A 25,445-nucleotide genomic window follows, 5' to 3' on the forward strand; every position below is an offset into this window, starting at 1 on the left:
TGATTTTCAGAAAGTGCTGAGCGCCCATCTTCTGAAAGAGATGCCCTTTTAGGGGGTCTTACATTGGACTACCAAAAATGTAAGCACCCTAAATCACTGAGTTTTCAGAAGGTAGGTCACAGGGTCATTGTACTTTAGTTCCAGTGCGGTGTGGAAAATTATGCGTAACTCCCTTGAACGGAAGTTCTCGGCCGAGTTCCTCCTACAGCCCACTGAAAATGTTCATCCCCAGTGACTGATCATTTGCATTTCACACAATGATGGGTTTTCCAAGCCCAACTCAGAGACAGATTGCTTCCATGCTCCCCCCATCCACCCTCTTCTCAAAGGCCTATATTATGGCAGCTAGTAAGAGATAAGCCAAAACTAAGGGTGAGTTTCATTTTACTCCCCCCAAAATTGGTGGGGTGGGTGATCAGACAAATGGTTCTGAATTGGGCCTCTCGTTATCAGGGTAACGGGGATACATTATTTCCAGCCTCTTGTGCAATAAACTATCGATTTAAGAGCTGAAAATCTAGCCCTGAAAGATCTCGCCTCTGAAATGCCCTCACACCCAAAAGTGCTGTTTTCCAGAACAGAGATGGAAGAACAAATTGGAAATATAACCCTGGACAAAACTGAAATGAAAACATAGCTTCAGATTTCATCATAAGAACATAAGAACATAAGAACGGCCATACTGGGTCAGACTAAAGGTCCATCTAGCCCAATATCCTGTCTACTGACAGTGGCCAATGCCAGGTGCCCAAGAGGGAGCGAACCTAACAGGTAATGATCAAGTGATCTCTCTCCTGCCATCCAGCTCCACCCTCTGACAAACAGAGTCTAGGGACACCATTCCTTACCCAACCTGGTTAATAGCCATTAATGGACTTAACCTCCATGAATTTATCCAGTTCTCTTTTAAACACTGTTATAGTCCTAGCCTTCACAAACTCCTCAGGCAAGGAGTTCCACAAGTTGACTGTGAGCTGTGTGAAGAACTTCCTTTTATTTGTTTTAAACCTGCTGCCCATTAATTTCATTTGGTGGCCCCTAGTTCTTGTATTGTGGGAACAAGAAAATAACTTTTCCTTATCTACTTTCTCCACATCACTCATGATTTTATATACCTCTATCATATCCCCCCTCAGTCTCCTCTTTTCCAAGCTGAAAAGTCCTAGCCTCTTTAATCTCTCCTCATATGGGACCCGTTCCAAAACCCTAATCATTTTAGTTGCCCTTCTCTGAACCTTTTCTAGTGCCAGTATATCTTTTTTGAGATGAGGAGACCACATCTGTACGCAGTATTCAAGATGTGGGTGTACCATGGATTTGTATAAGGGCAATATTCTCCGTCTTATTCTCTATCCCCTTTTTAATGATTCCTAACATCCTGTTTGCTTTTTTGACTGCCGCTGCACACTGCGTGGACGTCTTCAGAGAACTATCCACGATGACTCCAAGATCTTTTTCCTTATTCGTTGTAGCTAAATTAGCCCCCATCATATTGTATGTATAGTTGGGGTTATTTTTTCAAATGTGCATTACTTTACATTTATCCACATTAAATTTCACTTGCCACTTTGTTGCCCAATCACTTAGTTTTGTGAGATCTTTTTGAAGTTCTTCACAGTCTGCTTTGGTCTTAACTATCTTGAGCAGTTTAGTATCATCTGCAAACTTTGCCACCTCACTTTTTACCCCTTTCTCCAGATCATTTATGAATAAGTTGAATAGGATTGGTCCTAGGACTGACCCTTGGGGAACACCACTATTTACCCCTCTCCATTCTGAAAATTTACCATTTATTCCTACTCTTTGTTCCCTGTCATTTAACCAGTTCTCAATCCATGAAAGGACCTTCCCTTTTAAGGTTGACCGTTCACAAGGGTATTTGCCTTGTGATCTCCTGAAAATGATCTGAAGGGGATAAATATCCCCAGTATATAAACTGAACAATAGATACCACCTCACAGTGGAGGGCTAGCTGGTCAGGCAATTCTCCTCAGCATCCAGGGCATCTTAGACCGTGGCTTTGGAAACAAGGTCTTTGGAGAAAAAGGCTGAGTTCCAGCTACATGTGACCCCCACACCCCCAAGATGAGGAGGAGGCTGAAAAGCCAACAGGGAAAACTGAAAAAATGATGGGATTGAGGGATGAAGAAGGAAGAAGCTCACCTAGTGTTCAGCTGGTCATGATGTGCTTCACAAAAGCTGAAATGAATAGAAAGAGATCGTTTAGCATCTATTTCCTTCACTTCGGGAGCATTCTGCATCTGTTCAGCACTGTTGTTATTTAATTCCATTCCCCTCTCATAGTTTTGCATAATGAATGCAATTTAGCTTTGTAAATAAGCCCCCAGGTGCCATGGTGACAAGTGCTCTACAGATCCTTAAGTTAATATCTACAGTATGTTCTAATGGCCTCTCTAGCCCATATCTGAGTGGCCAGCCCCAGCTGCTTCTGCGGAAGGGACAAGGAATCTCATTGTGGACAATGGACTTGAACTGGATCGTGGCACCCAAACTTTGGGGAAGGTCAGATCCAAATCATAGCTTTGCGGTTGAGGCCCATCGTTGAGCCAAACTTTCGCAGGCTTATTGACACCAAGCCTTGTGAGATGAATCCAACCCTAACCACCTCGTACCTTCATAGTTGATACAACCATTGGCATCTTCCTGGCCAGCCATTAGCTTATCGACCTCCTCTTCACTCAACCTCTCACCTGGATAGAAAAAAACAAATTCCTGCTCAGTGTTTAGGAGTGTTGGTCCTGCTTTGAGCAGGGGGTTGGACTAGATGACCTCCTGAGGTCTCTTCCAACCCTATGATTTTATGTGTCCGAACCATCGCTTGGGTTGGGTAGTGGTCACCGTCCAAAAACTGCCTACACAATAACAGCACCTTCTTACTCATCTTAGCTGCTATCTGTCGGTTTTTCTGTCTTCAAGTCATAGCTGCTGACTTGGTGTGGAGAAATCAAACTTTTCAATTCTCCCATACAGGTGTGGGCGAGAATCAGATTCTATGCTACCTCGCATACCTTCTTCATTTCACGCTGACGATCGAAGTAGCAAAAAGAACCCAGATGAAATAATGTGTTGTTAATGTGCGTTTTTAATACTTGAGAAGTGCTCAGGTGCTGTGGTGATGGATGCCACATAAGAAAAGAGAGAGAGCGAGAGATCCCAAGTTGAGTTTGCAATGTTGAGTGTTAAAAATCCACTTTAGGGCTTGCAAACGGAGGAAATTTGATCTAAAAGCCAGTGACTCTGAACAAATGTGGATATCCTCACCATATCATTTTCACATTATCACCTTTCTAAGTATAAACATACTTTAGGGGCAAAATCTTAAAGCCCTAAGGTCCAGATTTTTAAATGTGTTTAGGCACCTGACTTCCACTGAAATTAATGAAATCAATTAAAATCAATGGGACTTTGGCATAAATGGGACCTTTTCCCTTAGTTATCACTCAAGGAAAACTCATAGTAAAGTCACTTCAGTTTAGCTTTGAGTTTTAGATCCAGGAGGGATCCAAGATGTAACCAAGGACCTCTGGTCTTTCAGGGTCTGCTCCTACTCCCACTGAAATCAGTGGCACGACATATATTGATTGAAATGGTGCTCTTGGGAGCAAAGCATGGAGCCATCTGGAGAGGTAACAGAGACTAATTTATAGAAATAATGTATTTTAGATCGTACTAACTATGGTTATGATTTACAATGTTGCCAACTCTGGCAATTTAATTGTGAGTATAGTTTTCTTAAAGCCCCAGCTCCGGGAGTCCTGTGATTAAGTGAGAATCTCAGCTCTCGTTTTTTTTTCTAAAAAAGCGAGTTTCTAGTTGTAGGGAAAACCCTAAGAACAAGACCCAGGTTAACCTAATTGCTCTGAGACCAGAAGACAAATAAAAAGAACCTAGTTTATTTTTTTTTTAAATCTCATGTTTTTAAACTGATCTCATGATTTTTGAAGACTTCAGGTTAGCAACACTGTGATTAATATTTTTATGGTAGTGCCTAGGGACTGCTTAAGAATGTGGCCGCATTGTGCGAGGTGTTGTACAAAGAGTAAGATACAGTCCTGGCCCCAATAGTCTAAATAGTAAGACAGATTCAGGGTAGGGGACAAGGAGCACAACATACAAGTGGGGTGATCATTTGTGATGGTCGGCAAATGTCATGTTAGTGCCACGATTTTTCTTTTGAGTTCTGCTGTGTTAGGAGGGGATCAGAGAATGGAAAGGCAAGGGGACGGAGATGACTTAAAGAAGGAGGTCCGGGCAGGGCAGAAGAGGGAGGAGACGGGGGGGGGGGAGAATGGAGGGCAGTTGGAGTGAGGCTGAAGTGAAGATATTGTGGTAGAAGGGTTGGGGAGAACAATCAGTCAGCACAGGGCACGGGCTGTCCAGAGTCCAACCTGTAGGAAGCATCCAGATGACATCATCAGTGCCTGGCCAATCCCTGCTACAGTTTCTGCACGGGCTGCTACTCTGCCTGGCCCTGTCCACAGAGCGGGAGGCCGGAGCGTGGGTCCTATTGCCTCCATAGGCTGGGAGTTCTCCCCTGCACTGTGCTGGTTCTGTGGGTGGGCCCCATCTCCCCTCACCTTCCCCCAGTGTTGCAGAGACTGCACAATCTCTCCTGACCCTTGGTTTGGATTGAACTTTCCTGCCCAAGTGACCACAACATGAGCTGAGCATTTAGCCCGTTCCCTAGCTCCCGGTCGCACCTCCCTGCCCCCAGCCTGCCATGGTCTCTGCCCCTGCGCCCATTCCTGGCTTGTCTGCTTGTCTCCCCCTTGGCTTCCCTGCACCTTAGCACGTCCCATTTGAAACTGAAGACTGGCGCGGTGTCTGCTTTAAAATCTGAATTCTTCAGGACGGCCCCATCACAACTGCACTGGACCAATCTGGATTTCAATGCTGGTGTAAACAAGAGCAGAGTCAGGCCCATGGACTAGTCACATGACGAAAGGAGCTTCTTCCTCTCTCTGGGCCCCTGTTTCTTCTCCCAGCCTGTGTCTGTCTAGTCTCTTTAGAGTGTAAGCTCTTTGGGACTGTCTCTTTTATTGTGAATGGGGCCTCGGACTTTACTGGGACCTATAAAGCAACCCCATAGTAGCAGTATATAATGATCACCTGGTGCAGGCCCACAATGAGCTGTCTAACAATTTTACCCAGCTTCGCATACCTGTTGCAATGAAACTTCAAAGTCGGACACTGACAGAACTGCCCACTGGTGTGCAGAACGGGCCAAATCTTCAGCTGGTATCAACTGCTGGAGCTCTATCGAAGCCAAGGAAGCGACACCAGTTTTCACCGGCTAAAGGTTTGGCCCTGCTCAAAAGTCCTTTGAAGTCAATGCAAATCTTTCCAGTGACTTTCGTGGGGTTTGCTTAAGGGTCTTATTCAGTACCGTATGTGACTGCCAGGAAAGTATGTTGCAATTAAAGTGTCCATGATTGTGAAGTCACACTCAACAGGTTTTCTATTAACTGCTTAATGGCGAATTGAAAAGCTTTTCCCCCTGACATATAGAGCCAAATACATGCAAAAAGCCACTTCAGATCTGCTAATCAGTAACAAGATACGTGTGCAGATTTAAAAATGTTGGTGTCAACCTATTTTTCAGCTGGAAAGTGAAATTGTCAGGTAGCTTTAGCCAAAAATATAGATGGCATTTAAAATAAAATATACTGGGCTGGCTTCCCCGCTGTGTTAATCCAATTTTACACCATTGATTTTGAGTGCATTGGGCCAGCTGGTGGAAATCTATGTCATTCCACTGAACCCAGATTTACACCAGTTGGGGCTCTTAGACGTCTTAATCTGAATTAAAATGTACTGACTTTTTTGCTAACTCAATGATTTTCCTTTGGATTGAAATATTCCCCATTGGGGCTTGAAAGTCAGACATTACAGTGTTGTGCTGGGGCAGGAGAACCAGAAAGGGGAAATGTCTAGCTAAATTGACAAAACTGAGCAAACTAGTTTCTTTGTCCAAGATGCTTTGAATGGACGCAGCTCCCCTGACCTCACTGGCATTGGGACCACTTGCCTCGGCACTGAATTTGGTCTAGTGTGACCAGATATCAAGTGTGAAAAATCAGGATGGTGTGTGTGGGGTGGGGGTGGGAGGGGTGGGGGGGTAATAGGTACCTATATAAGACAAAGCCCTGAATATTGGGACTGTCCCTATAAAATCGGGACTCTGGTCACCCTAATTTGGACCCCAAAGTAAACAAACAGCGTAAATGGTGAAAAGGGAATTTGACATTTAAAATTCTATTTTAATCTTGTCAAGTGTCATTAGCAGAGATGGACCTAAAATGGAATGACTTCACCATAAGTCTATGCAACTAAAGAAAAACAACAAAGACACAGATGAGTTTTTCATAGTTTACAAAGAAAGTGTCTTCCAGAGCTGGGCAATTCTTTGGCCATATACATTAACAGTTATCAGGGGGAATAGAATGATAGAGCTAGAAAGAGAGAACTCAGAACTCGGAAAGAGAGAAAACCTGTGAACATTTGAGCTGAAAGACAATGATCCTGAGCTGGAATCATTTTAGGACTTCTTAGAACCCCTGCCACTAGACGGTGACATAATCATCCCAGATGCTTGAGTGCACCTGTCTTTCTGTCCAGCAGAGAGCAGTGGTGCACATTCACACCAGTCGGTAAGTTACCAGCTGTGTTGAAAAGACCTCAAAGTTGAAATTATATGAAGAAAGCTTTTTCTTACCCAGGGTAGCCAAAACATGGCGGAGCTCAGCACCCATGACCGTTCCGTTCCCCTCTTTGTCAAACACCCGCAGGCCTTCCACAAAGTCCTCATAGGTGCCAGTGTCTTTGGTCTTGGAGATGTGCTGGAGCATGGGCAGGAAGGTCTCGAAGTCAATCATTTTGCTGTTCATTTCTGTAAGAGCACAGGTTAAAAAGAAAGATGTGAGAGATTCTGTGGAGACGGCGGGGCTCAGGGCCATTCAGAAGGTGAACAACACCTTGCAGGATGTGTGTGCTAGGGAGCTTGGCAAACTGTCAACTAAATGGAAGGGCAGGAACATGGGACCATGATAATAACAGAGAGAGAGAGAGAGAGAGAGAGAGAGAGAGAGAGAGAGAGAGAGAGAGAGAGAGATGTATGGAGAATGCTAGATAGATGGATATTTGCAGTGATGTTGTAGCCATGTTGGTCCCACGATATTAGAGAGACAAGATGGGTGAAGTAATGTCTTTTTACGTCAACAGAAGTTGGTCCAATAAAAGATATTAGCTCACCCAGCTTGTCTCTCAGATAAATGGATGGATGGATGGATAGATAGATGGGTATGAATGGGGATAGATAGATAGATAGATAGATATGTGTGAGTGTGGATGGATGGATGGATGGATGGATGGACGGATGGATGAAAGGGTATGAATGGGGATGGATGGATGGAAGGGTATGAATTAGGCTAGATAGATAGATGGGTATGAATGGGGATGGATGGATAGATGTGTATGTATGGGGATAGACAGGTGGATGGATATGAATGGGGATGGATGGGGAGATGGATGGGGATGATTGGATGGATAGATGGGATGGATAGATAGGTGGAGAAGAATCAGGATGGATGGATGAGTATGTATGGGGATGGATGGATGGATAGATAGATAGATGGGATGGATGGATGCATAGATGAGAATGTATGGGGATGGATGGATGGATAGATAGATAGATGGGATGGATGGGTGCATAGATGAATATGTATGGGGATGGATGGATACATGAGCATGATTGGGGATGGATACATGGGTATGTATGGGGATGGACAGACAGCATCTGCAAGTATTTGAAATATGTAAATGTCAAGGAGGGGGAAACAATTGTTTAGGGTTAATCAATGCTTATTAATTAAGACCAAGTAGATGAAACTGAGCAAATGAAAATGAATATCTGGAAAACAGCCCTGGCAGTGGAATCAGTTTTGCTGTGCGGTTGTCTCCCAAGGGCATCAGGGCAGTGGTGGCAGCCCTGTAGCATAGGCATGTTTAAAACTGGGGAGCAGGCAGGAGAGGGGCTGGTTATCAAATGGGCCTTTTCCAGCTCTAATTTCTATGATCCTGTGCCCCTCATACTGAGCTAAGGAACGAGGTCCTCGTAAGGTACAGTTCTTTCTTGGATAGCCCTGAAGTCCACCCTTGTGTCATCAGCCAAACTTGCTGTATCTTGATTTATCACAATTATTCAACAAGAGCCTGATTCTCCAAGGTGCTGAGAGGCCTCCGTTCCAATTAGCTTAAATGGAGGTGACAGACAGCGTGGGCAGGTCTGCAGGGCTAGATCATAGTTGTGGGTCCGGGAGTCTCAGCCCTGCATTCCTATGAGCAGATATATTGTGTGTGGGGAGCTTTCAGAGGAGACCTGAAAACCCAACACTAAAGTTCACATGACACTTTTTTTTAAAGAGCAGGGAATGCCCTACAATCCAGTCTACCTATCTGCTCATTTGACCCTCAGAATATCTGAGCACCTGCTAAACATAAATGAATTTCATCCTCAAGGCAATCCTGTGAGGCAGAGAAGTATCATTATCCCCATTACAGAGATGGGGAATCGAGGCAGAGAGAGATTAAGCGTTGAGGGCTGAATGCACAAAAGGAGATAGGTGCCCATGTCCCTGTTTTAGGTACCTCAGTCCCCATTTTGGGAGCACTGCGATGCTGAACCCTGTAGGCACCTAAACACGCTTGGCACCTATGTTTCTGCAGTGTGAGTTCCCTCGTCACCTATGTTTCTGCCTTTGGACATGCACATAGCTGCCTCCTTGTGGGTGCCCAGGGGCCTGAGACCCAGAGCCATCCACAAACCGGTGGAAGATGGGCACGCTGATGCCTCGCTCACCAGAGGGGCCCGATCCAGCAGGCGTGCCCAGAGGCTACCTGCAAGTCCTCAGAGGGGAGCTTACCCAAAACTGAAGGGGGCGGGGAAGAGGAGAAGATGTAGAATAGACCTTCCCTCATAACTTACAGCCCAATGGTTAGGGTACGCATCTGGGAGAAGGGATCTGAACAGGGATCTTCCACCTCTCAGGTGAGTGCTCTAACCTTTGGGCAATGGGCTTTTCTCATGTGGGGCTCCCTCTGTCTCTCCTGTTACAGACTCTTTAAGACACACGGCGAGAGGGAGGGCACACCCACATGAGCATGACCCCATAGCCTGCAGGTTAGAGCACACCCAGGATGGGGGAGACCCAGGATCCAGATTTCCTGCTCCAATGGGTCCTTAATTATATATCTGCAGTGCAACAGCTTCTCCACTTCAGGCAGAAGGAGACGTGAACCTGGAATCTCCCACATCCCAGGTGAGCACCCTCACCACCGGGTGAAAAATTATGAGGAAAGGCCTCTTCTTCCCCTGGCTTCTTGCTCAAATGGCATAAGGCGCCTAACTCCAAGGAGGGTTCTCAGCTTCAGAATCACAAGCTGAGCTAGGTGCCTCCCTGCAGCTGGAACTTACGTGCCTATCTCTGTGAGAGGGGACACACCCCTCTGGCCAGCATCTCCCAATGGCTAGCTTAGGCAGCTGCCCGCCTAGCGTGGTGGCTTTGGTGAATGACAGTGCAAGGTGCCTAACTCAGGCTTTGAGAATCGCCATGATTTTTACAGGTACCTAGAAGTTAGTTGTTGTGACGCTCAGCATCACGCCTAATTCCTTTTGAGCATTCAGCCCTAAGTGACTTGCCCAGGAAGTGAACGGTAGAGCTAGGAATTGAGATCAGAGACCCCAGATTCTGCTCAAGTGCCTTGACCACATGATCATCACTTCTCATTGCCCCTGATTGACTTGGAGCCACAGAGGAGGCTGTTCCAGGTTGTTATGTTAACCTCAATCAATCTTTCCACCAACGAAGGTAGACATGATCTGATTGGCCTGACAATTTACTCCTGGGGATCTCTCCCTGAAAACAAACAGAAAGAGGGTCACTGACCTTCTGGTTTGGGTCTGCCAAGGACTTTGAGGACCTCAGCTTGGGTTGGATTCTGCCCCAAAGCCCTCAGAACATCTCCACACTGTGCATATGTGATCTTCATCTCAGATTTAGGAGTTCTGTCGAAGAGCGAGAAGGCTTCCTTAAATTCTGGGAGACACAAAGAGAAAAACACAAAGAGAGAGAGAGAGATAAAGTAATAGCCAACCCAAACCTTCCCCCCAAACTCTCACTCAACCTGACCCTGAACCTTTTGTTTTGCAATTTGGAAGAGTTGATTAACATTGTTGTTGTCTGATATGTTTGCATTCCTCCTCCACCACACTTCCTGCTTCCATCCGGGAATGGAATTAAACAGGTCAAACGGTTCTTCTTGTGGTATTTCCAACTCAGGGGAAATATAGGAAAGCTCATGGGAAAGCCAGACCTTGAGATCTATGCAGACCAATGAGAATGCTCTCCCTGGCCCAGAACTCTCTTTGACTTCAATAGCAGCTCTACATGTTAGTTGCTTGGGTAACAATCCTCTGCGTGAGTCATCAGTAGGGTTTTACAATACAGGAGCTTTCTATTCCATCTGAGTTAAAGGAGCATCTCTACTATCTGGTAGCATTTGTAGACTGTTATCTTGTAGTGGATGGTCTCTTGACACACACTGCCAGTGTGGGGACCAACCCCCAAGACTTTGGGGTGCTTATCCAGGGTGAACCCTACCTCTGTCACTTGAGGTGACTAATTATAATACAGCCCCTTCAAGAGGTATTGTCAGTAAAGACAGGCTAACGTAATGGCCTAACTGTACAGTCCCTTCTCAGATAAAAGCCCATTGACCATAATAACTGAACAATGATTGAAAGAATTCAACCTAAGAGAACTATATAGTGAGAATAATGACTGCTAAAGATGACCAATGTAATAGTAGTTAGCAACCAACTAGAAAGTTCCCTCTTGGCAATCTGATGAAGCAACGGTAGAATGGGGAGCATTAGTGTTGCTATTTGAAAGCCCTGGGAATCAGAAAGTCTTGTAGGCCTTAAAAGTTAAGGACTAGATTCTGAGCAGCACAAAGGAGGAGCAGAGTAGCACAATGGAGCCAGAATTTGGCTGTAGTTGGAAGGGAATTCTCATCTAGCGTAAAGCTGGTAGGAATCGGTTCCTGTACCAACAGGTCACCTTTACAGCATAGGGTGTGTGTCAGGGACAGGCAGAGGCAGGCCGTGGGCATGCAGGGGGTAGCAGGACAGAGCTCCCCTCTCCGCTACTTCAATGCACAGTTGGCATATGGTCTCTTAGGGATCGTAAGCCGTTGTCATAATCAAAAGCAGCCCCTAGGCTACTCTAGCTGCTGTTGGGACAGCTTGAAAATCAGCGAATAACTTCCTGGGTGAAAACATCTGTTCAATTAACCTCCACAAAACGTTTCCAAGAATGACAGATGTTATCGGCTGGTGGATTTGAAAAGTTCTGCTCTGTGATAGGGAAGCGACTTTGCAACACTAGGACGGTCAAACTTCCTGTTTCGCTGTTCCCGCGTGAACTTTGCTTTGCTGTTAATGTGAGGATCTTGTAGTGCGGCGATAAATACATAACCTCGTGGTCAGTGCCATGTTGCCACCCCAATCTGTTATTTCAAATTGGAAAGAAAGGCCCAGGCAGTCAGTGATATGCCCATTGTCACGAGTTCTCCTGGTTGGACTGGGAATGGATTGAACTGGCATTGGCAATGGGTATGTATTGGATGGTGTATTTCTGGTCTTTTTGGGACCTGATTCCTTAATGGTTGGATGGGGGAGAAGCATACAAGCTATTCAAGCTGAGAATGTAGGTAGCAATTCGTCATAATAATATATCCACTGAATCTGCCAGTGGTTTAATGGCTAACTTAAATACAAAGGAGGGAAGAGCAGCTGCAGTGTCACTGCTTTGAGGGCAACTGTGTGAGCCCTTGAGCTCAGAAAGAGGGATGCTTTTGTATATGGACACAAGTGATCCCCCAAAGCCCTAGCCCTTGTGCTCTGGTAAGAGTGCATTCTCAATAGGATAAAGAAACCACCTGAGCTGCGGGTGACTCTGGCACATCATGGCCTATTACAAGATGCTGCAAGAGGCCCAGTTTCAAATCAAGTTCAGGCCTGCTCTTACGCTTTCTCAGGGCTTCCACGGCATGGTGAGAGGTCCTGAATCCCAAGAGAACCGCTGGAAATGGACCAATCCTATTCAACTTATTCATAAATGATCTGGAGAAAGGGGTAAACAGTGAGGTGGCAAAGTTTGCAGATGATACTAAACTGCTCAAGATAGTTAAGACCAAAGCAGACTGTGAAGAACTTCAAAAAGATCTCACAAAACTAAGTGATTGGGCAACAAAATGGCAAATGAAATTTAATGTGGATAAATGTAAAGTTATGCACATTGGAAAAAATAACCCCAACTATACATACAATATGATGGGGGCTAATTTAGCTACAATGAATCAGGAAAAAGATCTTGGAGTCATCATGGATAGTTCTCTGAAGACATCAACACAGTGTGCAGCGGCAGTCAAAAAAGCAAACTGGATGTTAGGAATCATTAAAAAGGGGATAGAGAATAAGACAGAGAATATCTTATTGCCCTTATATAAATCCATGGTACGCCCACATCTTGAATACTGTGTACAGATGTGGTCTCCTCATCTCAAAAAAGATATACTGGCATTAGAAAAGGTTCAGAGAAGGGCAACTAAAATGATTAGGGGGTTGGAACGGGTCCCATATGAGGAGACATTAAAGAGGCTAGGACTTTTCAGCTTGGAAAAGAGGAGACTAAGGGGGGATATGTTAGAGGTATATAAAATCATGAGTGATGTGGAGAAAGTAGATAAGGAAAAGTTATTTACTTGTTCCCATAATATAAGAACTAGGGGCCACCAAATGAAATTAATGGGCAGCAGGTTTAAAACAAATAAAAGGAAGTTCTTCTTCACACAGCGCACAGTCAACCTGTGGAACTCCTTGCCCAAGGAGGTTGTGAAGGCTAGGACTATAACAGGGTTTAAAAGAGAACTAGATAAATTCATGGAGGTTAAGTCCATTAATGGCTATTAGCCAGGATGGGTAAGGAATGGTGACCCTAGCCTCTGTTTGTCAGAGGGTGGAGCTGGATGGCAGGAGAGAGATCACTTGATCATTACCTGTTAGGTTCACTCCCTCTGGGGCACCTGGCATTGGCCACTGTCGGCAGACCTGATCCTGGGCTGGATGGACCTTTGGTCTGACCCAGTACGGCCGTTCTTATGTTCTTATGTTCATTTAAATACCACTCACTATGGCGTTCTCTGTCCAGCCATCAGCAAGGGTACCATGAGATGAGCCCCAGGCTGTAGCAAATCATTCCCAGGGGATCTGGTGTCTGCCCTGTCGATGGGGACAATGCCCAGGAGAGGGAAAGAGAGAGAGAGAGCAAGAAGAAAAACAAAGACAGATACAGGGAGCGAAAGAGAGACTGTGCATATCTAGGAAGGGAGAGGGGGATGCAGAAAGAAGCAGTGTAAGGAAAGAGAAGGGGGTAGAAACAAGCAGAGTGATGCAGGAGGAAAAATGAGAGTGGAGGAGGAAGGGACTGAGAGGAAAAGAAAGAGAAAGCTGCCGGGAGATGCCAGTGGAAAGAATGAAAAAATGGAATTAAAGGAGAAAGGTGATAAAAAATGAGAGAAGAGAAGTGAGCAAAAGTCCGAATGCAAAACTAATGAATAAGTGACTGAAACAGGATCCAGAGAGGGCTAAGGAAATCTAGTCTAGCCAGACTCCCGGGAGATGCAGACTGGGGAGAGAAAAGCAGACAGGAGAGGAATAACAGCAGTACTAAGGGCCAGATTCAGAAAGGTGTAGCTGTTCAGGCTAGAGTGACAATTGTGATCATCCAGCCGGGGGTCCTGCATCACACAGGCCAGAGAACCACATTCTTGTATTGAGCCCCAGTTGGTGAGCATGGACGCCAGTGAGACCGCCCGTGTGAATAACTGCTCATCAGCATCAGGGGCTCATCCTCTGACCCATAGCCCACAGAGCGCTAGGAGGTGGAGGAGAGATGGAATTAGGGGAAGGCTGTGATGGGAAGTACCTGCTGGATGATGCACCCAAGCACAAGGGGTGCGAGGTGGTTATAAAACCAATTCTTTGGCAACATTTACTTCTCCTGACATGAGACACATTTCTGGTGACTGTTTTTGTTGGCGTACAAAGGTGGAAAGTCTCCACAAGCGATCAGAGCTGGAACCAGGCTCTGGGGCATGGATTGAAGGGTTAGAGGATCTTTCTCATAGACTCATAGATTTTACGGGCAGAAGGGACCATCATGATTATCTAGTTTGACCTCCTGCACAATGCAGGCCACAGAACCTCACCCGCCCACTCCTGTAATTGACCCCTAACCTCTGGCTGAGTTACTGCAGTCCTCAAAGCATGGTTTAAAGACCTCAAGTTACAGAGAATCCACCATTTACACTAGTTTAAACCTGCAAGTGAGTCATGCGCCATGTGCAGATGAAGACGACCCCCCCCCCCCTGCCAGGGTCTCAGCAAATGTGACGTGGTGGGAAATTCCATCCTGACCCCAACCATGGAGATCAGTTAGACCCTGAGGACGTGGGCAAGACCCACCAGCCAGACACTTGGGAAAGAATTCTCTGTAGTAACTCAGAGCCCTCCCTCTCTAGTGTCCCGTCTCCAGCAGTTGGGGATTTTCTAGATTTGCCTGTCCTCGTTATTAACTGACTGCTAGCTTATTGGGCCTGATTCACCCAAAGGCCCCTTTACGTTCTTTGGCAGTGCAAAGGGACCTTGACGTGAATGTAAATGACCCTTTCCACCAGAGCCTTATTAATTTAGTTTCCCAAGAAGCAGCCCTTTCACCAGAGAACCATCCTGTCTTGGCCTCGCCTCTCCTGTACCACCCCAACACGCGTGTGCTTGGCTTTCAAAACCGTTTAGTTTGTGACCCTCCAGCAGCTCGTCTGTGACAAACCAGGGTGACATACGGACAGGCACAATATGCTGTCAGGGCGGATTGCACCCGGCACTTTCGGCACCCAACTCACAGGCTAACGGTAAACTCCCTTAGGTGTAAGTAGCAGGCCACACACTAGAGGGTGATATGATCCTGGGATATGCTTATAAAGTGTGGGTTCTGTCCCCCTCCAGTGGCTGCACAATGCTGAGGATAACAGCCTGCTATTGCTGCCAGCTAAAGGAGTTACTCCTTCAGTTCCTGCGGTGGAGGTCCGTGCTAGATTTAAACCCTGCTGACTGCTGGAGGCTACAATCTCATCTCTTCACCAGCAGTGACACACCCAGACCACAGTCTGAGAATCACAGAACTAGATCAGGGACCGCTCAGGGCGCTGAAGGCTGGTTGTCTAGAAACAAGAACCATAGACTGGTCTTGGCTAGGCTCCTGCACTTTGATGGTTTGCCAGGGACAGAAAGAGGCTCCTTCTGTGCTCTGACCAACTAGACATCTCAGCCTCTTAAAAATGCACGGCCTTTGAGATAGAAAGCAAAATGCCCTTTTATCGTACTGCCTGGAGAGAAACAAATTGATGCCTCTGGAAAGCAGACGTGGAAAGAGAAAAACGTGGGGATAGAAGCCTGTTCAGATTCCACACCAGACACGGCACAATCTGTCTGTTTCCTCCACCCTTTGCTGCCAAGAATGAGTTTCTCCCCGGCCTGGCTGGTTATCACCCCTTCATTTGCTGCAAACCTGTCTGAGGATCATGGCCTTTACATCACCATGGGCTGAAGGCGAAAGTGGCTGCTCTGGCCTTGCTGTGGCGGCCCTTGCCCAGCTGCAGCTGAACAAACACACGGGGTTTTGCTCGCAGCATTTCTCTCTCGTTTGCTTTGGCCTATCCTTAACTATTTGAAAGTCCTTGTCAGCAGGAGCTCCGACCTCCGTCTGGCTCATTTGGTAGCACTCACAAAGCTGTGGCTTTGAGTTCCACCGCAGACCTTGGGCTGATGCTGCCGTGCATTGCTCGGGGGGCAGGCGGGAGGGAAGGGCTGTTGCATTGTGGGAAACAGCTCTGCTCTGATTCCATTAGTCCCCTCGGCAATGCTGTGATTTGGAAACTTCCACCCAAACACCCTCTAGAAGACATCGCTGAGGTTCCCATGATCTATCCGGCGTCTTAGGCTGACCAGACCAAACAGCAACGGGACAGGCCTCTCTCCATTTCCCCGTCTCCGTATTTCTCCTCCATCCTGGGCACTCTTCATTTTGGGGCTCTTCCCCACCCCATCCCTCTGATCTCTCCTCTCCCTGCAGTAGCAGGATGAGCGGCAGTAACCGCACTCCACTCCAAGGGGGGCGAAACTCACTCGAATGCCTCCACTCAATCTCCCTCTGCCTGCTGCAAAATCAAACAGACTAGGTTGCTGTCATCAGTTTCTTGCTGCAGACGACTCCTTACGCAAAGGGAAAAGGGGCCAGGCATCTCCTTTGATGAAGCTCCAAGACTGAGCCCAGAAGGGAGCAGAGAAAGATCAGGGCTTGATCTAAAGCTCATTGAAATCAATGGAAAGACACCCACTGCCAATAACTTCAGGGCTCCAGTTCACAATGAGGGTCAGGAAAGAACTGCACCAAGGACCGGACGGACGGGCAGTATTTTCAGCTCATTCAGTATGTGATGCCTTTACTGCCCGGTGCTTCTGCTGACAGTACCCTTGCAGCACCCACACCACGTTATGTGGAAACGTCGAGAGTGGAGTTGGCATGGGCTGGGATTTGGTGTCCTGTAGTGTTCTTCCTCCCCTCAGTAACTCACACTGTTGCTGATGCAGTGCTGGAGGGGTGTGTGGCACTTCCTGGCCGCATGGGCTGACATGTTCCCTGCCTGCGGGTCCCACTTTGAGACTGTCACTAGATAATATGGCAAACATGGATTCTCAGCTCTGCCTGGTAGCCTGTGGGTGCAACTGCTGGGGTGGCTGTGAAGGAGATGGGAATGGTTCCCTGATTCCAGGGATGGTCTATACCAGCCCATGACCTGCTGCACTTTAGAGCAGCCTCAGGGCTACTCCAAAATACACCATCTATCTGTGGTCTCCAGAGGTTCTCTCCTGGCTGAAGGTCAGCAGAGTACAGCAGTGCTCCAGCCATGCCCTCTCCTCTACCCTCCCCTACATATCCCCTATACCAAGGGCCACTGGGACAGTGGAAGGGGACAGAACATAGGAGCCAGCAAGGGACTCTCCCACCTTAGGGGAATCTCCTTTTAGGGGAGATCCAGCTGTTTTCCAACCCCTTTGTGCCACTGAAATGGTGCAAGGGGGCCGGCTTGCGGCTCAGAATGTGGCACTGTGCCACAGCATTTGCTCACACACAACCTTGGATGCCAGCAGCTGTGTTCAGTGAGATGGAAACTGTTGTCCAAGACATGGGGCGTTTCTCTTACCCTTTGTGGAAAGCATTCTGGGATATGCTTCGGTGCAGCATCTCATTGGGAGCAGAGTGGCTCAAGCCACACAGTCTGGGCCCCAGAAACGGACGCACCTGGAATCTCTAGTCATTTTTTTTAAATGATCTGTTATTGTCAGAAGGGAAACTGAGGCATGGGGTGGTGAAATTACTTTCCCAAGGCTGTGCAGTACATCAGTGGCAGAACCTCTGGCTCAAGACAAAAGGCATGAATCCAGTACATCCTGGATCAGAAAAACCCTCCAAAGTAAGAAACCTATCCTCCTTCCCTTCAATCAGCCTGTGGTCCCATAGCCATAGGGGAGTTTTCCCCTGTGCTGTTTGTCAGCTCTACCTTTCAAGCATTTGAGAACCTGTTAAAAACTCCATCAGACGTTCAACCACAAAGCATCAATTATGTCTAAACAAATGACACGTTGGGTGCCGAGCTACTGGCAGCCAGCTACAGCATGTGGTATTTGCAGCACCACATGAGATCAGCTTCCGCGTCAGTTTCTGGGACCGGGGCAGCCAGCTAGGAAATTGAACTTGACGTTGCCTTCGAATGAAATAAATTAAAATAAAATAAATGCCCTGAGTTCCATTATGTAGCTGCAACAGATTAAATCCAAATTTAACTCAGGGGAAAGTTTTCAAAGGCAAAGAAAGGCTGGTTGTTGGGTTTTTTTTTAAAGGAAGGACAAATGGTTAGATCGGGTGATTTTTATTCTTTCTCATTGGGGCGCTTGTGTTGTCCTTAATGTAATAAATCTGCTTTGCATGTCTGTAATCTGAACAATGTGTGATTTTCAACCCTCTGCCGAACACCGCAGAGCCACTTGGGAATTTGTCTTAATTTCATCAAGGAGCAAATTAAAGGGACTTTCCCCTCAGTGGGTTGTGCAGCATGTCTCCATGGCAGGCATGGTAAGAACATGGTGGATATGGCTCAGGGATCAAGTGCTGTGAGACCAAGAATGAGATGTGCATAGCTTATGAGAAAGAAAGGGTTGGTCATTGTGGGATAAACAAGCTCTGCTCATCCAGGTGGGTGTGGGGTCAGGAGATACACCTCATCCAAAGGGACAAACAATGGCGCTAAAAAAACCACTTACTGTTCTGAAGGAACAGCCATGTGGAAAGTCTCTGTTCCCCTCTGCAGCATCTCCGTGTGAGCCAACCGTCACCAGGCCAACCATATGGCCAAGTACCATCAATGATCACTTCTCCAGGCTCCGCCAGGGGGCTCGCCTCACCCCTGCTTTACATGCTAGATGGTGACTTGCCCAAGGAAGTCAGTCTCTCTTTCACCCCTCCAGGGTCTGCCCAGATCTTGGGTCCAGCAGCACAGGGGCCAGAAGGTGCTATGCACCTGCTTACTCCCTGCCCAGAACAAGGGGGGGGCACTGGAGCCTTGGCTCTGTCTCTCCTCTTCGCAGGTTGGAGCAGCTGAGATGGCCTGGGGTGGAGGGATGTTGTAAATTGCTTCTGACCTAGACCACTACTCTCCCCATCACGTAGCAAGACACCAATGTGCTAGACACTGTACATACACACAGCCAGGGGACTGCTGTGGAAGGATCTGGACCCAAACAAAATTAGCCATCAAAGTAAGGAAGAGAAAAAGAAGAGAGGGACATTTCAACAATTGTTTGGTGCACAGGCCGAGTCTACACTACAAAGTTATGCCAGCACAGCTATGTCAGCAAGGAGTATGAAAAAAATCACACACAGTCCAGCCGATATAGCTATGCTGGCAAAACCCCTCGTGTAGACTCAACTAGGCCATACGTACAGGATGGATGGTGGGGGGGGCTCTGTCCTGGGAAGCAGTGACTCTGACAAAGATTTGGAGGACATGATGGATAATCAGCTGAACATGAGCGTCACGTGTGACTTAGGGTGTGTCTATGTTGCTTTTAGACACCCGCCAGCTGATTCGGTCTAAGGGGCTCGGCTAAGGGGCTCTTTAACTGCAGTGGTACGGGCCAGCCACGGGTTTTTAATTGCAGCACAGACATACCCACTCTGACCAAAAGAGCTAATTCAATTCTGGGATGCATAAGCAGGGGAATCTCAAGTAGGAGTGGAGAGGTGATTTGACCTCTGTATTTGGCTCAGGTGCAACCGCTGCTGGAACGGTGTGTCCAGTTCTGGTGCCCACCATTCAAGAAGGATATTGATAAATTGGAGAGAGTTCAGAGAAGAGCCATGAGAATGATTAAAGGATGAAACACATGCCTTATAGTGATAGACTCAAGGAGCTCAATTTACCTTAACAAACAGAAGGATAAAGGGTGACTTGATTACTGTCTATAAATGCCTAGATGAGGAACAAATATTCAGTCTAGCCGAGAAAGGTCTAACACAATCCAATGACTGGAAGTTGAAACTAGACAAATTCAGACTGGAAGTAAGGCATACATTTTTATTAGTGAGAGTAATTAACCCCTGGAGCAATTTACCAAGAATCAAGGGTCCTTCCATGGATACAGGGGACTTGACTAGATGACCTCTCAAGATCCCTTCCAGTCCTATGATTCTATGGTGGATTCTCCATCATTGACTATTTTGAAATCAAGATTGGATGTTTTCCTAAAAGATCTACTCTAAGAATTATTTTGGGGGAATTCTATGGCCTGTGTTGTACAGGAGACCAGACTAAGATGATCACAATGCTCTCTTCTGGCCTTGGAATCTATGAATCTGTGGCGAGAAAGTGCTAAAGTTGTATGGGGAGGTGGTGTAGCCATGCCAGCATGTCTGTTGGCTTACACTGCATCTCCACTAGGGGCCTCTGCAGGCATAGCTATACTGGCAAAGGCTCCATAGTGTAGACAAGCCCTAAGAAACATGACCACTGAAATCACTTACTGTAGCTGAAATCAGTGAAACTACCTCAGTTTACACCAGCCGAGGATCTGGTCCCAGACATGAAATTAGGAACAACTCTATTTTGCTTAAGCACAGAGAAAACCACAGTTGCGATGTGTCTTTTACTCACATTGGAGTACGCACCCACTATTAGGTTCTGTGCCCCTGCCTTTAGAGAGAACTTGCCCTGACCAGAGCATTTATCTGTTGTCATGGAATTAGCCCAGCTGGACTGCAGGCATTATAGGGTAGAAAGCAGGTTAGAAAGCTGGGGTGATATGACAGTTTGTTCAGTGACTAAGGCACTGGCTGGGAACTTGAGATAGTGAGGTTCTAATTCCCCATTCTGTCCTGCTGGATGACCTTGGGCAAGTCATTTGCCCATCTGTTCCCTCCCTCCCACCCCCGTTGTCTGTCTTGTCTATTTATCCAGTAAGGGGCAGGGATTGTCTCTTTCTATGTGTTTGTACAGGACCTAGCGCAGTAGGGCCCCGATCTCAGTTGAGGCCACCAGGTGCTACCATACCACAAATAGCAAAGCCATTAATTAAGTCTCCTCTTTGTCAAGTGAATTATAAGCTCCGGAGGCTGTGTTCATTCCGCCCACCGCCACCGCCTGGAAAGAGATGCAAATCCTCCTCACCTTCAATCTGATCGTGTGTGAATTCAAGCTGAAAGAGAGCAACAAAAAAGCCACAGATTAGCTCCTGTGCTGATGTACCTCAGGGATTGCGATCTCTGCCGTAGGGTGCTGGCCACTGCTGGAGAAAGGCTACTTGGCTAGGTTGACCCCTGGTCTGATCCAGTCTGGCATGTCCAATGGGCCTATGGAAACCCTCTGTGTAGAGCGGGTCAATGTGAAATAGGATGAGGAAAATAGGGCCCCGCCACTCTCAATCCAGAACCTTTCTCTGCTCTGTTTCTGATCAAGGGTTGCTTTTTTTTTAAACTGAAAATATGTCCCATTTTCACTCGGATGGATGGAAATCAAAATTTGAAAACCTGGCCACTTACTTAGGTGACTCAATCAGCGCTGATAATCTGGCCCATAATGCCCAAAGCCACGCGCTGACGAAATGATTTCACTAGTCACTGTTCTTTGCCTCAGTTTCCCAATCTGTAAAATGCGGATAATGATACTGACCTCTTTTGTAAAGCATTCTGAGCTCTACAGATGAAAAGCACTAGAAAGATCTAGGGATTATTCTCAGGGTAACTTTTTTTTCCCAAGGACAATATTTTACACCCACTATTACTTGCGAGTGAACCATGGTGATTGTTTTAGCATTATGCTGTTATTTGGAAAGAGTTCAGCTTTCATTGGTGTTTTCTCTGCCAGCCATTGTGTTTTTGAGCCCTTTGGGGCAAGGACAGTTACTGATTATATGTTTGTACAGCACCTAGCACAATTAACTCCATGTGGTTGTGGCCTTTGTGTGTGTGTGTGCAGGGAGTTCTGGGCTCTCATCCTAGCTTGGCTGCTGATTCATTGCATGGACTTCTGCAAATCTCTGACACTTCTTGTTGCCTCATCCTCCTGCCCCCTGTAAAATGGGGATGATGACTAGAGCACTGTGTGGGACTATTTTTTTAATCCCATTCCTGTCCCGCCCCGCAATACCGACTCCCACTTGCACTGGCATTGTTTCTTGCATTCTTATCCACTCCCACCAGCAAAAACCTTAGATCCTGCAAATCCCGCACGAGAGACAGATCTGCTATGCTACTTAAAAAAACCAATCAGACAAAAAACCGGTCGGTTAACATATTACATATATAAACAGAATTCAGACACAATTTTTACCACTCAAAGAATTAAACAAATCTTGCTTAAACCATTTGTTGATATAGAGTTTTCCTGCAAATTATCACAGTCTTATTTTTTATGCTCACCCAATCCCACCTGCAACAAAGAACATTTTACATTTTAGCCACTCCCGCTATTATGGCAGCGGGTCCTGCAGGACCCGGGGGATCCCAGTCCCGCTGCAGGTCTCTGATGGTGCCCTGAGAGCAAAGGGACTGGACTGGATGACCTCTCGAGGTCCCTTCCAGTTCTATGATTCTATTCTATGATTCTATGGGGACTTTTGTTGCACAGAGTTGTTGTGAATCTTCATTCATTTATTTCCACCATGATTGGAAGGTGGTGCACCGGATCCTTAAATGATCATCGCTCTATTGACTTCAATGGAACATCTCTGGGTTACACCAGCTGGGGATCTGACCCTCGTGTTAAACACTATGATTAGTGCCCCGCCTTGTGTATGAGATATTGTCCAATTTTCTGAGCAATGGCACAGAAGTATTTTATCACTGAATCAGAGCGGGTGAGAGATGAATGGAAGCCAATCAGATCATCCAGTCTGTCCCCAGGCCAGTGCAGGATTATTTCCTAGAGCGCATTTTATCCAATATCCAGTTTTGCTCAGTTCCAATATCCCAAGTGATGGGGGTCCAGCACTCCCCATGGGAGATTATTCCACAGCCTAAAATAGCTCAGTGTCAGGAAGATGTTTTTTACACCTCTATCTCAGTCAAGCAGAAGATTACTAGGAAATAAGTCCTATTAATAAAACCGTGCCAGTGCTAAACTGGCATTTATTAGGGTATCACAGGGAAAGCATTTAAACAACGCAAACAAGGAGTCCCCAAAATGGAACCAATGCATTTCTCTTCTACAGCAGGCTAAGGAATTCTAATGTTAATAATGAGGTTCTTAACTAACCGGGGCAGGGGCTGGGTTGGAAAGAGGAAGAGACTTTTTCACAGGAGTCCAATTTAGGGATTAGAAATGTTGAGGTTGGGAAGAGGCCCGGAAACCCATCCAGGTCTGTATCATGGTGATGAGGTGGCATTTGTGCCCTGCAAGATTTTTTCCACTATTTAAAGCTATTAACACACATTGTGCTGGGCAGCAAAACCCACAAACCCATCAGTTTGTGCACAGAGCTATTCCGTGGCATGCAAAAGCCTGCAGTGCCCAGGCCCATGCCTTTATTAGTGTCAGGTCATGCTCCCTGGTTCAGTAGTCCATGAGCTCTGGTACCATCTGCTTCTTGAAATTCTTTCTGATCTGTGAATACCTGAGGTTCTCCATCGCATAATCCATACAAGAGAGGATGGAGAGAGAGAAATGTGTGTAGGCAGGGGAATGAGATAGATAGATAGATAGATAGATAGATAGATAGATAGATAGATAGATAGATAGATAGATAGATAGATAGAAAGTGTGTTTATGGGATAGATATAGAGGTGTGTATGGGGATGGATGGATGGATGGATGGATGGATGGATGGATGGATGGATAAATTAGATAGATACTCAGGCTGCTCTTAATACTAAGGATGAGTATTATTGTCTGTGCAGTGACCTCTTTAACCTTCTTACCAACCCACATCTGCCTCAATGCTCCCTTCCACCTCCTGAACCTACTACAAACCCTCTCATAAATGTTCTGCTCTGAATCGCCCCCTTGCTGGTCAACCCACCCACTAACCCTTTCTCCTCCAAGTCCCCACGCCCTCCTACCTCTTTCCCAGCCATTGAATCCTCCCGATCCCCTCTTCCCCTGGAAGGCAAATGGGAACCTGCTCTGGGTCCCAGGAGTTCCCGAGCTTGCTAAAAGAATAGGGCTTGGCTGGAGCAAGATATCATGGGAGTTGCTTGACTGGGGTGGCCCAGGAATGGCCTGTTATTTGGATTAAGTGCCCTTCCCGATTATCGCTAGTCACATCTTCTGTAGTCATTGTGGAGCACAGAAACTCCACAGGGATCCCCGCGCAGCTTCTATGACTCACAGCAGCCCAGGTGGAGTGACTTGCCTCAGGCCCTGACAGAGCTAGGAACAAAACCCTGGTCTCCGAGCCCTGCACTGTAATCTTAGCCTATTCTTCCTCTCCTCAGGTGTAAGCAGGTCATCTGAGATCTGTCCCCATTAACTGGGTTTCCTGAGTCTCTCTGTCCACATTACATGGTAGGTGACGTATCACCGTTGTCTGTCTTGTTATTCCACCACTTATACTCATGGTCCTGGTACAAATTAAGGCCCAGATCCTCAAAAGCCTTTGGCAGTTAGGAGCCTAAATACCTTTGAGGATCTGGGCCAAATTTCCTGGGTTTGGGGCAACCACTCAGGGGCACTGTGCTGGGAAGAAGGGAGGTAGGGCCAGATCAGGGCTTTAGCCTGCAAAGATCCGGACAGGATCTGCCTAGGAAGGTGGAGGAATCTCCTTCCTTAGAGGTTTTTAAGGTCAGGCTTGACAAAGCCCTGGCTGGGATGATTTAGTTGGGGATTGGTCCTGCTTTGAGTAGGGGGTTGGACTAGATGACCTCCTGAGGTCCCTTCCAACCCTGATAGTCTATGATTCTATGATGATTCATGCCAGGAACCTCTCCCTTCCAACCTGCACTCTCTGACCCTTCTCCTCCCTCAAAGCCTGTTGAGAAGCTAGGTGGGGGAGGCTGGCTGCATGGGGAGCAGTGGCTCGCTGAAGTTCTGGCAGGGGTCTCGTCGTTGCTCCATGCAGGGACCAGTGCTCTCAGGTGAGGAAGAAGCATAAGGCTCTCTACTTCCTGTGTGAGAAGCTGCGGGAGGCTGTGGCGAAGACTAGGGAGAGGGAGGAGAACAGTGCTGCAGCTGGGACAAGGGTCTGGCTGGTTGACTGGCCTTGCTTAGAGAAGGGCCCAAGCTACAACACGTAGCTGCAGGTCTGCTCAGGGGCAGGGTTTCGTTGCGGGCCCATCTCTCGCAGGGGAAACAAGAATTCCGTCTTCTGAAAAATGTCAACATGGCCACATTTGTTTTTGTTTCCACATCGGAACGAGCCTAGCCCTAGCGAAAACGTTCATGAAACCACAATGAGAGCCCCACCCTGTGAGAGCCACTAGCCCACGCGCTCCCTGATTCAGAGCAAGGTCTTGAACTTGGGTTAGGTTAGGGCCTTCAGCTGAGCTGTGGGAACCCGGGTGCTGGGCTATTGGCTATAACGGGGCAGGCCAGAGATTCTACCCTGGACCTGAGGAACCTTCCTGACATTTCTGTTGGCACTGATACATTTTCGCAAAAAGTTGCGGTTTTGACAAATTGACACTCTCCGATGGAATAAGCGTTTCTGTGAAAAATTCCCAACCAGCTCTAATCTCTAGCTTGCAGCCGATAGAAGA

General features: G+C 46.9%; 1 protein-coding gene across 1 annotated transcript in view; it reads right to left on the reverse strand.

Moving 5' to 3' along the window:
* Positions 1–2,170: 2,170 nt before the first annotated feature.
* The window catches only part of MYL3 (myosin light chain 3), a 58,073-nt gene continuing 34,798 nt past the window's right edge, over positions 2,171–25,445 (reverse strand). The window contains exons 4-8 of the mRNA XM_065398485.1: positions 10,531–10,561; positions 9,966–10,115; positions 6,737–6,910; positions 2,634–2,711; positions 2,171–2,199 (exon numbers count right to left, since the gene is read on the reverse strand). Coding sequence (XP_065254557.1) covers positions 2,171–2,199; positions 2,634–2,711; positions 6,737–6,910; positions 9,966–10,115; positions 10,531–10,561 — 462 coding nt within the window. The remainder of the gene's footprint in view (positions 2,200–2,633; positions 2,712–6,736; positions 6,911–9,965; positions 10,116–10,530; positions 10,562–25,445) is intronic.

The sequence above is a fragment of the Emys orbicularis genome, chromosome 2, assembly GCF_028017835.1.
Source record: "Emys orbicularis isolate rEmyOrb1 chromosome 2, rEmyOrb1.hap1, whole genome shotgun sequence".
NCBI classification, from domain to species: Eukaryota; Metazoa; Chordata; order Testudines; family Emydidae; genus Emys; species Emys orbicularis.